At 36.2% G+C, this 17,019-nt stretch overlaps 1 protein-coding gene across 4 annotated transcripts; it reads left to right on the forward strand.

The window, feature by feature from the left end:
• Window positions 1-82: 82 nt before the first annotated feature.
• On the forward strand, window positions 83-16,269 carry dedd1 (death effector domain-containing 1). 4 transcript variants are annotated; one of them, XR_007829306.1, is made up of 8 exons: window positions 201-354; window positions 604-767; window positions 1,015-1,497; window positions 1,611-1,730; window positions 2,456-2,584; window positions 12,996-13,386; window positions 13,550-13,592; window positions 15,252-16,269. XR_007829306.1 is itself a non-coding variant. In XM_051130772.1 (7 exons), exons 3-6 carry the CDS (start codon window positions 1,032-1,034, stop codon window positions 13,370-13,372), a joined length of 1,092 nt encoding a protein of 363 aa, XP_050986729.1. In that variant the 5' UTR covers window positions 83-194; window positions 604-767; window positions 1,015-1,031; the 3' UTR covers window positions 13,373-13,386; window positions 15,252-16,269. The 4 variants fall into 4 exon arrangements, 3 of the variants coding, with proteins under 3 accessions (XP_050986729.1, XP_050986730.1, XP_050986728.1); XM_051130772.1 differs by lacking the exons at window positions 201-354; window positions 13,550-13,592 and adding an exon at window positions 83-194; XM_051130771.1 differs by lacking the exon at window positions 13,550-13,592.
• The last annotated feature ends 750 nt before the right edge of the window (window positions 16,270-17,019 follow it).

Genomic DNA, 17,019 nt, shown 5'->3' on the forward strand with positions numbered 1-17,019 from the left:
TGGAATCCTCGATCTACAAATCATGTGCGAGTGAGATTCCTCCAAATACATATATAACGATCTGCGAATGTGCGGAGACCAGTCAACAAAACTGGCAAACGCTCTAGGGTTGTTTTTCCACTTGAGTTGTGGGTGGTGTTTGGAAAGGTTAGAACAAGATTGTAAACACAATCCAGATAAACAGTTTGGTAGAGGTAAGATCCTTGTTAAACCTCAGTTACTGACGTAACGTTTTTATTCATACAGACAAATTAAGTCAAATGAAACGTTGTTGTTTTAAAAGAACAACATTTTTTTGTTTGGGCGCTAATATACAAAGATTTTGGTAACAAGTGGACTCGTATACTATGTGTGGTATGTAACATTTCGCTTATGTTTTTTTTCACACCGAGTGGTTTTGGTGCAGTGTGATGTCAGATCAGCTCAGAAAAATATTCTAGTCTAGTACTAGAAGCGGAAGTCCGCTTCAGGAATGTCAGTTGACGCAAAGACCAACGTTTGAACGTAGTGTCAACCCTCAAGAATATCGTTCGTTCATGTAGTTGAACAGTGTTTCACAGTTAAACATAAATTAACGTCTTTGTTTTTTTTTCTATCACTCAGCTCTTTTCCCTCGGCTCAAACGTGACGTTATATAAAGAGCACACGTGACCCTGCGTGAAAGGAACGTTTGACAGCAGTTGGAACAGCTGACGGACGGACTGAGGGCGGTCACCACAGAAACGCTTTTCGGATCAAAATAACTGCGCTGTTTCCACTACGACCGTGTAAATATCTTTCTATGTTGTTTTTGTACCACTTGGAAACACAAAAACTGGATTTGAATGTTTTATAGAACTGTATTTTAACCCGCAGTCGATCCTGATAGTTAGCTTGTAGGCTAACATGTAATTACAGACTGCACCGCTCTGCACCGTGTACTTAGTATTTTTTGCTAACCATATTTGTCTGTTTTATTCAGTATATATGTAACCTAGAGACACTTTGATATTTATTCGTGTTCTTCTTTACCAGACACGTCTGGAAAGACCATGGCATCAGCAAAATGCTCAAGATATTCCATGTACTGGGAGGAGACCGAGTGCCTGAGCTACTATGAGATGCTGTCCCTCCATGAGATCTTTGAAATCGTGGGCTCCCAGCTCACAGAGACTGATGTTGAGGTTTTGTCCTTTCTCCTCGATGAAGCTTATCCTGGAAAACATCCCCTTGATCCAGAGGGATGGACTGATGAGTTACCTCCAGGGCCCGATGGGTCTTCACAGGTTAATTCTCCATGTCCTCGGCTTCTGAAAACATGGCGAAGAATACAGCCGCGGAATGAGCCGTGCCCCATCGCAGGTCGCCACCGACCCAAGAGTGGCGTTGAACTGCTGTTGGAGTTGGAGAGGCGAGGATACTTGAGTGAAGGAAACCTCAAACCTTTATTGCAGTTGCTGCGAATTCTGACACGACATGATGTCCTGCCTTTTGTCTCACAAAAGAAGAGAAGAACAGGTGAGCATCAGCTGTAAAATGACAGTAGACTGTGGTAAGACAGAATGTGTTTGCTCAGTTTTTAATCCGTATTCTTTATGGTCAGATACTGATGTGTCATCTGTACTTAATAGTGTCTCCAGAGCGAGAGAAGACAGAATACCAAGAGGTGGATACCAGAGGCGAGATGCAATTTAGCTCAAGCGCAGATATACCATCCTGGGAAAACACACAAGACCACCAGTGGAGAGCAGGTGAAAAGACGTAGCCGCTTTGCCTTTTCGGAAATATAATATCCACCTTATTTTGCAATGTGAAAGTAAGCTGTTTTCTGTGAATGTGCAGGACTTCTGATTCATTGGCCACTATGAGTAAATAGTATTACTTATATAGTAATACTATTACTATATTAGTATTAAATAGTATTTACTTTTATTTTCGGCCAAGTGCATCCAGTATTTTTAGTTCTTGTTTTGGACCAGAATTTTCATATCTGTGCATCTTTAATAACAAATGCTAATATCAAACATCATCAAGGACTGATTTTGTACAACTAAAATAAGTAGAAGTGGATGACAAGTTACAAAATCGCTGCACCCAGTTTAAAATGAAAAATGAAATGTATAATATAATGTAATATGTTAACCAAACTGCAACTTAATTCAAAATGTTTAATCAAGTTTAAAATAATCAAAGCATATTTGTATATTGTTGAATTGACTTTTGACACTGACACTTGGTTTAAACTGATTAACAGAAATAAATTAAATGTACGATGCTGCTTTTGGTGCTTATGTTGCGACATGACACAATTTGTAGGACATTAAGTATAAAACGTGTAAAATAAATGAACTTGTTCCTTAATTTTGCATATTTTTGTAATATCGTAATGAATAAATACTGAAAAATACGTTCAAAAATATTCCCAAATATTGCTCAGCCCTAGTTGTTGTGTATTAATTTATGTTTGCTGTGTTAGGAACGGGCTCTCCGGTGACGACAACCACTGCTGTCCGACGAAAGCGAGGTAGAGGTCACCACTGGAGCAGGAAAACCAGGGGCAAGCCTGAAATCCAGCCTCAAACCACACCCAACAAAGTGACCTGCGGTAAGATCACTTTCTATTCCCATTGTTTCACTTCTTCTGTTTGCTAGCATTGTTTAAACGTATGAATCTCTTTGCATTTCCATTTCTCTCTCCTTTTGTTTGATTTGATCTATAAAATGCTCCAGAACTGAGTGTACATTAGCACTCCATTTCTTGACAATTTACAAATAACCAATCACCCCTTCATTAGTGCCTGAACCTCTAATGCTGTCAGAATGAAAGTGAAACTGTCACAAAAGAGGTCCATGTTAAACGTATGTCATCATTCATCCCTTTGTGAATTCCCTGCACTCTGCACTATTATCACTTTGAGTTTCATTCTGACTGGACTCAAAGGCTGCTCACACCAAAGCCTCTTTATGCTTTTGCTAGATGGGAGCTGTCCTGCCATCAGGGCATTGCTAAAATCTCTTCAGAACAGAGCACATGAGACTCACTGAGTGGCAATAATGGCACAGTAGGTAAGGAAACACCAAGATAAAAACTGCTTTCTCAAAATTTGCCTAAACTGTTTGTCAAGAAAAAAGTGATTGTGTGAGGCATTTTTTTTTTCAGGGACATTCAGATCTCAAAATACTAGGGGCTGCAATTTGCAGTATAGCACTAAAAAACGACCATGAGTATTATTCCTGTATAATACTCTTGTGAGAGCTAAATGTCTCATAATAATGTTTAATACAGACACATTCATAGTGATTTTCCAGCAATTACAGTGCAGATACAACTCTTATAATTATTTAAACTGCATGGTCTTGCTTACTTTCAACCCTTTCATCTTTGGGTTTACAGTGTATCTTTTGGTGTGCCTAAAAATATAATATATATATATATATATAAAATAGACAGATAAATCTGATTTTCACCATTCTTACATTGTGTGGATTGTTTCAAGATATCTGTCTGATGCATGAGCCAACCCTCTACAATAACCATCACACTTCTAAAAACATAAATGAAAATCAGTGAACTGTATGTGCCAATATGGATGAAATTTCCAAGATAATTTAAAGAGGTCATGAACTCCTTTTTATTATTATTTTGCACTGTGCTCTGAGGTCTACTTAAAATGTAATCAAGATTTTTACATCAAAAACATCACAATTTAGAAGTAATCATCAGAACGCTCTGTTTGAATAGGCGTGACAGATTGTATACTCAAAAGTAAACGCGCACTGCTATGATTGGCTAACAGTTGCGTATGTTTGACAGCCTACATCCTTCATAGATGGATGCTGCTGTGATTTAGACCTGTCATTTTGGCAGATTATCTTCAATATAAGCTGTTTTTAGACTAAGGAGAGTTTTGAGTTCTGAAATTTATATGATAAATTTATAGTGCAGTGACCCCTTATATGTCAAAAGATCAAGAGAAGTTTGATTTCTCAGTTCATGACCTCTTTAATGTATTATTTTAACAGGATAAATACACAAAAACATGAGAGAGCTGTTGTTACACTTATATACACTCAAATATCTGTATTCAGCCTTATTCACACATCCACACAGGATGTGAGGGTACCATTTTGTTTTTTTCAAACGTGTGTGAGTCAGACTCTTGACACGCTCTTTGTCAGTTTTACTCTATTGTTGCAAATGCTTATTGACCCGCCTGTACAAATACTGCATGGCTCTGGTAACGTTTCTCATTATGTGCACTGAAGGGTCTCTTAAACCCTCAACTGAAGCTGCTTATTTCCTTGCATATTCATGTCACCTGCTCAAAGTGTTTAGCTGTTTTTAAAGGCAACAATGAAATCATTTTTTTTTTTTTTTTTTTTAAACGTAGTCTTACTTATGTACTTACTACAATGTGCCAGTAGCAGCTCCTCTTTTAAATCAAAAGTAATATGATAATTTGGTGCAGCTCAAATGTGCTTAATGCTTAACGTATTCCTTTTTCATCAGAAACAACATTATAGGGCTGGATGATATGATCTAAACTTAAAATCTCAATTAATTGATATATACACACACACACACACACACACATATATACATATATATGTATGTGTGTGTGTGTGTGTATATATATATATATATATATATATATATATATACACACACACATATATACACACACATATATACACATATTACACATATATACACACGTTATATACAAATATAAAGTTCAAACATTTTTTTATTATTATTAATATTTTAGAACAAATTAAGATGCTTTAAGGAAAAATACCTGACAGACTGAAAGAACGCAGAAACAGTCTCTGCCAGCAGGTGGCGCTTATAGAATAACTGTGATATTACATTTCTTTGGTTAGCGCTGTAAATAAAGCAGCACCATGCTTATGAACGCTACTTTAAATACATCATACATGGGCAAAATGCTTTTCAAAATTTAGGATAATATTTCATGCATTTTTCATGCATCTTTCTCTGCCTGCTACAGTATTTTTTCCTCTTTGCATTCGCCTTCGGCGTCTCTGGCCTTTGTATGGATTGATCATTTTTAGCTACAAAGGTAATTGTCAAGACAAGTATGTTGACATACTTTTGTAGGCTATTTGTCCATCAGAGACGCGTCTCTCTGTGATTGCTTAAAACTTTAAATGACCAAGGCTTAAAAACACGTGCAAATGATTAACTTTCGTGACGACGCGGCAGTGCCCCGATCAGGCCAGTGACAAATTCGTCTACTGTCCAGAGCGTCTTTCACGCAGGCCCAAGGCCATCGGGCACTCCTTATTGTCGAGGCCTGATTATGTATTTTTTCCCCGCCTCTGTGGTGTTCTGATTGGTCCGCGTTTTTGGAACTGATAAACGGCGATGCTTTTAAAGTTTAAATTTTGTTAACTTGATACGTTAACCACTCACCTGCTTCATATGTCCTGACAGCACCGACTACGCACGGTAGTATGTTTTTAGTGGGAAAGAATTAACCGGATTAAAAAAACTGAATAATCAACATGGGAAAATTACATCGGTTAGAAGTTCTGAATTTGAGGTTCGATTATTTTTCGATTAATCGTCCAGCCCTACTACATTTTATTGCTAAAATTCGGTTACATACTGTGTTTTGTAGCTGTGATCATTTATGTTTGAGCTGTGCTTTAGACTTGCTTCAGCTCCCCTGCTTCCTTCATGGTTCGATTGTTATATGGAAAAGTAGACTTGCATTCTTTCTTTTTATTTCTGTCACATTTTTCATCAACTTCTCTGTCCCTGTTTGTGTTCCTTTTCATTTTCCTTTGGATAAGCAGTTTTCAGTGTGATTAACTCCTGTGGTGTGTCTGAATGAAATTTCTGCGAAGAGATTATTGAATATTGGGCCACTGAGACTGAGCTGCATCAGCCTGTATTTCCTGGTGTCTCATATCTAGTAAAACACTGATTATTGTCACTCCACTTCTTATTTAAAGCATCGATCCTCTCTCTTCTGTAACTGAGCTTTGATGCAGCCAAAGCTAATCTACTTTCTGCACTGCCCTTTTGTTTAGTGAGATGAGAATCCTTCGTACCCTAACTTACCTCACCTGTCCCTTAAACCTTAGGTTACACTGCACTGTGAGCTTTTTTTGACCTATAAAACGCTCATAAATCAAGCTTCAGTCTTATGTGGTAAATTTGAATGACTACAAGATCCACCCTGGAGATGTTTGTGATTCAGATCCAACATTACAGTCCTGCTGTGCCATGATTGACCTTTGAATTTTCACCTTTGTTTTACTCCTGAACTAGTTGAACATGCTGTTTGCTGTGTTGACTCCGCATTTGATCTTGGCAGGTTGACTCAAGATTGAGTAGAAAGCAGGAGAATGGATAGAGTGAAAGAGACAGAGCTCACAACAAAAACAAGTGTGTGCTGTCCGCTCTGTTCGATCATACACAGTCAAGACATGTGTGTGCTTTAACTCACGCGCCTGGTCCATGTCCTAAGGTAAAGAACCCCCTTCCTAACTCGCATAGGAGGAGGGGCGAATCTAATACTCTGTGTTCAAATGTCAGTTTTCAGTTGTTGCTGTCCACTTCCCCAATTACATGTGCTATGAACTTAATTTGGGAAAAAATAGGAACAAAATCCTCCCTGGAGGGGTTGTTGGCCTCAGTGTTTCACAGAACTGACTCAAAGAATTCATGAAAAACTCCTTGGAAATTTCTGGGAGTCCATTGGGTGCGTCCTGTTAATTTGCCTAAAATGCAACATTACATTACATGACCCTATATTTAGCACTATGTTCAAAAACAAACCATTCTACAGTCGTTGACCAAACTCAGCCCCAACGCTCAGTTTTGCAATGATTTGTCATCGGAAAAACATTCTGTGTGAACCTTTGCTGGAGCAGTTCTGAGGAAAATGACCCAACAGTTCTTGTTTAGACCCATCCCAGTGTTTTGTATTTGTGTTTTGAACATATACCTTAATTATTTAAATCAAATTCTGCCAGTGTTTTGATTTTTGTAGAATTGCAGTAGACACTGGTTGTAAAGTTAGTACGATAGTAGTCTGCTAAGCTCATTCTCGACCAAAGAGATTTGATCCTGCATTCTCCATAGAAAATGTTGCTTTTACACACAAACAAGAGATGATGCATATGAACTTTTGCCTGCTTGACCAAAAAAATAAGACATGGCGAAACTGTTGCAACAACATTCATCCAAAACTGCTTGTTTCTCTCTCTCTCTCTTCCTCTCCTTTCTCTATGTCCACAGTTGAAAAACATACTGACTCAAGTGTCAGGAACAAAAACAAGTTGGCCATCCTCACATACTAAGAGAGGGAGAGAATGAAAGAAAAAAAAAAACATCAAAAGAAAAGCTTGACCCTGACCTATGTGTGCAGTCGGTCAGCCTTTTGCCCTCATTTCTCTCCCTCCATCTTGGTTTGTTGTTCAGCAGGAAAGAGGGATCGAAATAAGTGTGGAAGCTCTTCGCATGGAGCAACACCCCATAAAATGATGCACAACTTTTTTTGTTTTATTTTTAGAAAAATAGTTATTGTTTGTTTGTGCAAAGAAGCTCACAACATTTTTAACAACATAAAATATCTTAATATTTGTGAATACATGTTATTTTTCTCTGGGATGCACAAAAGGCGCAAAAAACATAATGCTTACAAGGGAAAATAGATTCAGAGAAAAACCTCCACTGTGCTGCTTATTATAAGTACCTTCTGTGTACTGAAACTGGAAGCTGAGAACAACCAATGTCCTGTATTAGTTAATGTGAGGAGCTCTGATCATGTTTGTTTAATGGAACTAAAAGTGCTCTGTAAATGTGTGCTGTGTTTAAAAGAATGTTAAAGAAGTTTTGTGTTTCGAGTCTGCTTTCCAATCTTCATTACAAATTATTTTTAAAAACATTGTTGGGAGACCATGATTTTTAAAATTGAAAACTTGAAGCTGCAGTCAGTAACTTTTTTTTCCATTTAAAAAAAGATCCAAAATCAGTTTTTGGGAAGTACATAACCAGCCAGTGTTCAAAATTATCTCCGTACCTTAGCCTGTTTCACAACTGTAATTTTGTACATATAAATGTTATCTACCTAAATGCATTTGTTTGCGCAAATGTGATCCAGCTTCATCCACTGAAGAAGTGAGTATTGTTAGGGTTGTTTATGAATCTTTGCAAATAGCCTTTCCTAATAATGTGCAAGTTAGTAAGTTCCGTGGCTCAAAGTGGCTAAAGTTTACAGTCTCAGACAGAACCGCTTATCACCCCACGGAAGAGAGCTTATTAACATTTAAAGAGACATGCTTGCTGTGAACACAGCTGTTTTTTGACAAGGTAAAAAGGGTGTCGTTTTATGAGAAATTTTAACTAAAGTATGTTATAGACTTTTCATTAAAACCCTTCAGAACCATATCAACTTGTTGAAAATGGGCATCTGACAACTCATTTAAATGTTCATCTGGTTACAGATACATGGGATTACACAAGTTTTTAACCAGTTCTAAGGAACATTAACCCTTTAACTGTCACTGTCCTCTCTGTGGGACGCTTAAGTTTACTTCACCATATTACAAGTAAATCCAAATTTGATCATGACAAATTATACATCGTTGGAAAGGTCTAAGACTCCTAAATGGATATTTTACCATATTTTTGTGTTACAAATTATGTAGGAAAAGTAATAGATTAATAAATGTCAAGAGTGCAACTTAAAAAAAAAAATCTACATCATAACATGAGTTCTGACCTTTGTCACAAAAGACTTTCTCTGTCGCCTTTTTCCCTATCACGTTTTAGAAATCTTAAGAAATTGTATATCAGTTCAAAACTTAAAGTCATTTTAAAATCAGACATTGCATTACCATGGAAAATGTACATTAAAATCATATTATGAAATGTTTTCATTCATGAATTATAAAAATGTAAGTCTGGATAGTGCAATTTTATGTCTGTGTTCAAAAATGGGACTGACAGTTAAAGAGTTAATTTGCTTTTTGGGTTAAAAGATCAATTTCTTAATATGAAATTCAAAAAGTATGACAATTAGAGATTAGACTGCAAAAAAAAAAAAAGAAAGAAATCTACCGCAGTGTTGCCAAGTCTGCGGTTTTCCTGCAAAATTAGGCTACTTTAACACTATTGCCATGGGTTGTTTTGCATGTCCGCGGGTTGAAGCAAACCCTAATAACATATTTAACCCTTTAAATGCCAATTTTAGCAGAGAAACCTTGCCCAAAAAAAAGTTTTGTTTTTTTTTTGTTTTTTTTTCCTTCTGGAGCACGAGTTTTACTGGGGGAAACCACCCCAACCCCGATTGGGCTACTTTCGAGGTGCTATTGTGTAGGTTTTACTATGAAAACCTGGAAAACCTGATCTACAGGTATTGCTAATACACACTATATATACATGCACGTAATCACACAATGTTGATGTTAACATTAACAATTTAAGAACAAAATATAACGATAATAATAATTTGCACGGTTTGATGTGATGTAAATTAAGCGATTGTCAGGTTTAATCACCACTGGTATGATTTATTGTAAAAAAAAAAAAAAATTTCCTCAGTTGGTCAGAACAAAAGTGGCAGACTTGTTACTTGTTTGTTCAGATGACATTTTTCTGGTGAAAATTCCTATTTGGGTCATAATTCCAAGATGTGTAATCTGTGATTCCGAAGTACAGTGCAAATCCACACATACTCCTCAAAACGTTAGAATCATCTGCGCTGAGGAGCTGTGCCGATGCAAAATCCATGTAAACATAATAATTCCACAAATAACTGCAAGAGGCAACTTACAGACTGCAGCTTTAAGTAACACAGTTCCTGTCTGGTTATAGCCACAGTATAAGTTCTATTTTAAAAGCCTCGTTTTGGCTGGTTTTCTTGTCAAGTGTTAAATTTAGTCTGCATCTGAAATGGCAGATCTTTACAGTATATAACAACAAACAGTATATTTTGGTAAAGACCATTGTGTGAATGGTTGTTTTTAAATTAAATTGAATAATCAAAAGAACTTACATTTACACAAATTACGATTCAAAAAGCTTTTTGGCCTGGTAAAAGAAAGCACTGTATTGCTGAAACATTGGTAGCAGTGTACTGACCATTACATTAAAGGAGAAGTCCACTTCCAAAACAACAATTTACTAAATAATTTACTCACGCCCTTGTCATCCAAGATGTTCATGTCTTTCTGTGTTCAGTCATAAAGAAATTATGGTTTTTGAGGGAAAACATTTCAGTATTTTTCTGCATATAATGGACTTTATTTGTGCCTTGAATTTGAACTTCCAAAATGTAGAAAGAAGGGTCTTATCTACTGAAACGATTGATCATTTTTTTCGAAAAATAAACATTTGTATACTTGCTTGTGTAGCACAGGCTCTAGGATGTGCGTCCACAGGTTGTTCTTGAACGATTCGTTCATTTTGAACGAATCTTTAATGTGACTCGGGAAGAAACGAGTCGTCTCGGGGAGTGATTTGTTCAGTCGCGCATGCGCAACATCCTATTAGGTTCTGTACTGGAATTAGTTCACCTGTTTCGAGTCTTCGGGTTTTTCAATTCGTTCGTTCATCTAATGGGCTGTCACGTGATGCTGTTTTTACTAAAAATGAACGAAATGACTCAAAAAGATTTGTTCATTTTGCTGAACGAGACTCAAAGGTCTGAGTCGGTAAAATGATCCGAACTTCCCATCACTACAACGAATCACGTCTTCGAATCACCACAAGTTCATCGTCTGTGTACTCTGGATCAAAAAGGTAGTGTGTCGAAAAAAACTCCATGTTATTTTGTCCTACAACTTCAGAATCGTCCTACATTGTTGCACCTTTTTGTTTGTAAACAGCGTTTGACTTACTTGCACTTAGTCTTTGCACATTCGCTTTGTAAACACTAGGTCTCCGCCTAGTTCCGCCTATGTTCTGTGTGACCTTTCGACAGGATTCAGTAGTATGTGAACGTGCATCCCAGAGCCTGTGCTACACGAGCTTTTGTGCCTAAAAAAAAATGCACATTTTGATTTTCCGAAAAAAATCGTTTAACTACATAAGACCCTTCTTAACCCACCAATGAAGTCCATTATATGGAGAAAAATGTTTACCTCAAATAATTTCTTCACAACTGAAGACAAAGCCATGAACATCTTGGATGACAAGGGGGTGAGTATTATTTGTGAATTGTTGTTCTGGAAGTGGACTTCTCCTTTAAGTGTGGTATGCATGTCTTACATGCATTAGTAAAATCTTATTACAGTACTGTTTTAAAATTTGGGGTTGATTTATTTTTTCAGTGTTTTCGTCACTTATATGCACAAAGGCAAAACAACTGTTTTAATATATTTTAAAGTGTACCTTATTCCTGTGACGCCAAAGCTCAACTTTTAGCAACCATTACTCCAGTCTGCAGTGTCACATGATCCTTCATCTAATATGCCAATTTGGTGATCGGGAAACATTTTTATTTATCAATGTTGAGAACAGCTGCTTAATATTTGTAACAATGTAAAGTCTGTGTTTGCCACTTTTGATAAATTAAATATGTCATTGCTGAATGGAAGTATTTATTTCTTACTAAAAAAATCCTACTGACCCCAAACTTTTGAACAGTAGTGTATATATATTTGTATTTTATTAAATGCCATTATATTTAATTGCAACATTCTATAGTGTTTACCTGAATTGATTGTAGAATGAAGGGAAAGTTTATAATTGGGTATTCAGTTCCAGTCACTTTATAAATGACACTGGGACAAAATTATCATTCCTAAAGTGCTGCTGTTCACAAGCAATTAATAAATGCAGCATATTTAAGCATTCAACAATGTTTTATTTTCACTAATGAATAAAAAAATGTCACTCAATCACTTACTCCCTACGTTAATGGTTAGTTTTCATATTCACTGTTGCTTTGTAAACGTCCCAACATGCAAAAAGGTGGGGATCGCGTTGGAGCTTTGGTTGTAGAAAGGTTGGATTTGTGTTGCAGCAATATTCTGAAGAATGATGGCTCCACTTCCTCCTCTGACCTCTGAGCTAATGACATGAAAGGAAATGACATCACTGCGAAGCTCTGGTTCAGTATGTATACTCCAATCGTATTTTGCCGTCTCTGTTCCCTGTGCTGTTGCATGACATCAGTTCTACCTCCACTGTTTGCTAAAGCCAACCTGCATAAATCTGACCCCTACAGAATTCGAATGCACATATCAAAGCAAAAATATCTCCAGATCTGTCGCCTGAAACTCAAACGCGAGCCCATCTCTGGATTTTGCTTGAGGTGCTTTCAGTCCACCTGAACTTTTCGAACGGCCTCAGATAAATCTCCCTCATCTTTGTTACACATGTGCAATGTTCAGTAAACATGTTGGACTTTACCAATGTGTGTCCAAGTCCCTGTGTGCCTGCAAATAATTCGAAAGCCACCTCATGATGAATTTATCCAATCCCAAGTGCAAAACCTGAATCAGCCTACTGGTTTCACTCGTAGCCTCACTGACTACAAGTGAAAAATCAGGGTCCAAAATCTTGACGTTAAACATTTTTGAGGACGCTGACCTCAGTAGATCTCAGAGCTGATGCCGTACCAGAAAAAGTTTGATTTTTGTGTCTTCTGGTTTAATACGCTCTGCCTGTAACAGACCAATCAAAATTTAAAACAGGAAAGGAACGTATTTTAAGCAAATGTATTTGAATCAGTGCTATTTTTAGTTATTTTTTTGGTATAAACATACAAACTTAATGTCAAGTCTCATTATCACTACTTTTTGCCCTCTTTTTGACCCCCCACTGATCTGTTTCATTTCTCGTGTTCTTCCCTTTTCCTCCTGCTACTGTTTTTCTTGTTTCTCTCCATCTTTGCTGAAAAACCCCTTCACACTGAATCTTCACAAATCTGTCTCTTCACCCTCTTGATTTTCTTTGCCCCTTTGCATGCCACCCTTCATCCTTCATCCCACCCTCCTCTCTTTCTCTGTTTCCAACGCTCTTACGCTCTCAGATGTCCGGCTACGTGTGCGTGCGGAGTATTCAGAGCACGAGTCGGCTCTACGTGGAGGAGTTTCATCAGACAAGCAGCAGCCGTTGGAGAGGCAATTTGAGCTGTTCAGCCGAGCGAGCATGCTGCTCCGTACCCGGGATCTGGGCTCTATTGTTTGTGATATCAAGTTCTCGGAACTCGCCAACCTGGATGCCTTCTGGGCAGACTATCTGAGCGGGGCGCTGCTCGAGGCACTGAAAGGAGTCTTCATCACGGACTCTTTGAAAAGGGCAGCGGGGCAGGAGGGCGTCCGGCTGCTTGTCAGTGTGGATCAGGATGACTATGAAGAGGGCAGGAAACTGTTGATTAGAAGCCAGACACATAATGGGACAAACTGAGGAACACAAAGTTTGTAAGTACTTTTTTGGTGCTTTTGAGTTGTGTATTTTCTTTGTTGTTGTTGTTGTTGTTTTTTTTTTTTATGCATGTGGTATTGGTTATGATCATACATTAGGATTGACTAGAATTTAATGTGTACTCCCTGTCTTGCCTCTATATTAACATGTAACCACCAGGGGGCGTTAGAAAACAATTTTCTCATTTTCCCTTTTCTACCACGTGAGTGTTAATTTTAATATTATTTATATACTGTTATCGTGATTTTCAATATTTTGAATTAGCTTTCATAATTTTAGTTTTTAGTGGTTTTGTTATGAGCTCTTGATATTTTGGTAACACTTTACAATAAGGTTTATTAGTTAACATGAACTAACAATGAACAGTACTTCTACAGCATTTATTAATCTTCATGTTAATTTCAGGATTTACTAATGCATTATTAAAATCACAAGTTTTGTTTGTTAACATTAGTGAATGCCCTGTGAACTAACATGAACAAACAATGAACAAATATATTTTTTTGAACTACTATCAACAAAGATGAATAAATGGTGTAATAAGTGTGTTGTTTACTGTTCGTTCATGTTAGTTAATACAGCAACTAATGTTAACAAATGAGACCTTATTGTAAAGTGCTACCAATTTTTTAATATTTATGTTTAGCTTTGTTTTTGTATTTTTAATTTTATTTTTTACTTCAGCTTAAAGTCTTACTCAGCTCAAGGCAATATTTCTGCTGTCTGTTTATATTTTATTTTATTTCAGCTGCATGTCAATTAACCATAATAATTGTAATAGTTTTATTCAACAAAAACAACTGGTAAAAGTGTAAACTTTAATAAAGTTGAAAGTTTTCAAAGTTAAATAAATTTTTTTATACTGTCATTGTACTATAGTGATGTCAAACGATTAATCATGATTAATTGCATCCAAAATCATTTTTTTCCAAAGTATATACTGTATGTGTGTGTATTTATACATAATAAATATACACAGTCTACACACATATATTATGTAAACAAAAGCTTTTATTTTGGATGTGATTAATCAGGATTAATCGCAATTAATCGTTTGACAGCACTATTGTACTAAAGCCTATATATATATATATATATATATATATATATATATATATATATATATATATAATTTTTATTTATTTATTTTAAATATAATTTTGCTATTTATTCGGGTAGCACTTTTAACAATAAATATCTTTCTAAATCAGTTGTAAAGAGAGCGGGAAGGTACATAAATACAAACATCAACAATAATATTATCACAATCACATTCTCTAAATACATTAAAATATCTTTAATGATTATCTTTAGTTAACCCTTGTTGAGGAAAATTACTTTTAAAAGTAATGCATTACAATATTGCGTTAGTCCATAAAAAAGTAACTAAAGGGCTGGGCTTGCTTATTTATTTTTGATAACAGAAATCCCAAAAGTTATATTTTTGGCAACTGTAAAGGCCCTTTCACACTAAATGTGAAATGAATAAGCCTCAGGCTGAAGGAAGTGCTTCTGGTACGCTCCACACTCCCAATTTCTCTCAACACGGGATGGGACAGAGTAACTGGTGTTAGTTATTTGAAGAAGTAACTCAGGTATTTTGTTGTAAATTTAAAAATAAAATATTGCTAGTTACTTACAAAAAAAAAAAAAGTAATCTCATTAGGTAACTTGCGTTACTGTAATGCATTACCCCAACGCTGGTAGTTACACTGTTAGTTGCATTAACTTTGGCAGCCCTAATAAAATTCCACGGATGCCCAAGACCGAAGAACCCACTTTAAACCCCACAAAGTTTGAATTTGAAACTATATTTTGTTCGCATATGTATTAAGTAATGTATACCATGTTTCCTTCACAGGCCCTGAGAAATGTCTGTTTCACTCGGGACCTTCAGCTATGATGAATGTTTTGCCTTTTTATTTCATTGCCCATTGAGTGCTGGTGACCCTGGGCTGGAGAGCCTGTTGGAAGAGTCTAGATCAAACTGGGCAGCTGTTTTGTTGGACACTGACTGATTCTGAAGGAAAAATGTTTCTTTGACTGTTCAGAGGTTAGGTACAAATATAGGGCTGTCTGTAGCTCTCTACTGAAGGTCAGTTTAAACATGAACAAACAAACACCTATAGAAAACAAAAGAGGGAGGATCTGCATCTGTACCACTTAGTCTGCCACAGGTGGTATGTGGATCGAATGTTTTTTTCCAAATGTGATGACATACATTGAACCATTGAATTCAAGTTATGTGTTTAACTTAATTTGGCAAATTTAAAATACCCTCTTTGATGAAAAATAGGAATGATGGGAATACACAACAAATATGTAACCCAAAAGGGATGTGCAATCTACAAAAGAATGATTAATAAACATATAAATGTATAGATTTAATTATGCAAGGATTATATCTCCTGTTTGAAAAGTTTTGAAAGATTGAATGATAACTTCCTTCATAAGAGTTTGAGATTCAGATGACCAAATGTACACTGGACCTAACCTAGCTCCAGAGTGCTCTGTTGTACTCTTGTAAGAGTCAACTTGGATGACTTTGGAACTAGTTTATACAGTACCTGCCTGGAACAAATCTATCAGAGTTGCCAAAATTTGCTGTATTGAGGATCGGGAAATGACACAAGATGGAACGGAGATTAAGCTTTTTACAACAAGGACTTTCTGCAGTGTGCGCCACTGTGAGACTCCATGTGTCCCAACAACTCAATAACTCTTGTCTCAGATACAAGGTCACTGAGTCATGGATGCCTTCATAAATTGCTGATAGAAAAATGATAGTTAATTCTAATTAGATGACCACTGATTTGACACCAGCCTTGACATACAACCAGACTAACCTCTGGTCATGTTTCTGGACTAGTGTGTTCTTGTAAAAAAAAAAAAAAAAAAAAAAAAAAAAAAAAAAAAAAAAAAAAAAAGAATGTGTTGACCTTTTTTGTTATATTTGTACTCTTATGACAAAAACGCAAAGAAAAGAAAAGTTCAGTAATTTTTAGTGGTCATTCAGTTTGGAACAGTCCTGTTCTGTCACTGATATAAGTGAACTGGGAGTTAAACATTGAACATTTTGTGTTTTCATGTTTTTGTTTAAAATGATACTACTTGATATTGTTTTGGAATATGTATGTTTACGTAACCATATAATTCTTAATAAAGACCTGTCAGAAGATAAATGTGTCTTTTTGATGCTGTGTGCTTTGTTTAATTTCAGTTTTTGAATTCCTTTTGAGAATGTTGTGGGCAGATCCCTTTAGTGGATTCCTAACCACGTTTGTCTTTAAACATTTATAGATTTGGCTTCCGGTCTAGTCAATGTCCAGCTATTTTTAGCTAATTTTGCTGCTTGACATTGCAAATTGGTGTATCTTACCATGTTATTTGAATGTGTTATCTTAATTATAATTTACGAACACTGGTTTGTAATGCAAACAGTTTTATCATTTACTGCAAGTTGTGTTTCTTCTCATTATTTCCTTTTAGCGACTAAGGAACCGGAACTCTCACCCCTTAAGCTTACTTATGCGTTGAAGAAAAAGGTGGATAAGCACTGCTGTTTTTTCCAATTCATTCATGTTTTTAGTTTAAATAACATTATGTACTGAACATTTAGATCTTCCTAT

Source organism: Labeo rohita, chromosome 16 (assembly GCF_022985175.1).
Source record: "Labeo rohita strain BAU-BD-2019 chromosome 16, IGBB_LRoh.1.0, whole genome shotgun sequence".
NCBI classification, from domain to species: Eukaryota; Metazoa; Chordata; class Actinopteri; order Cypriniformes; family Cyprinidae; genus Labeo; species Labeo rohita.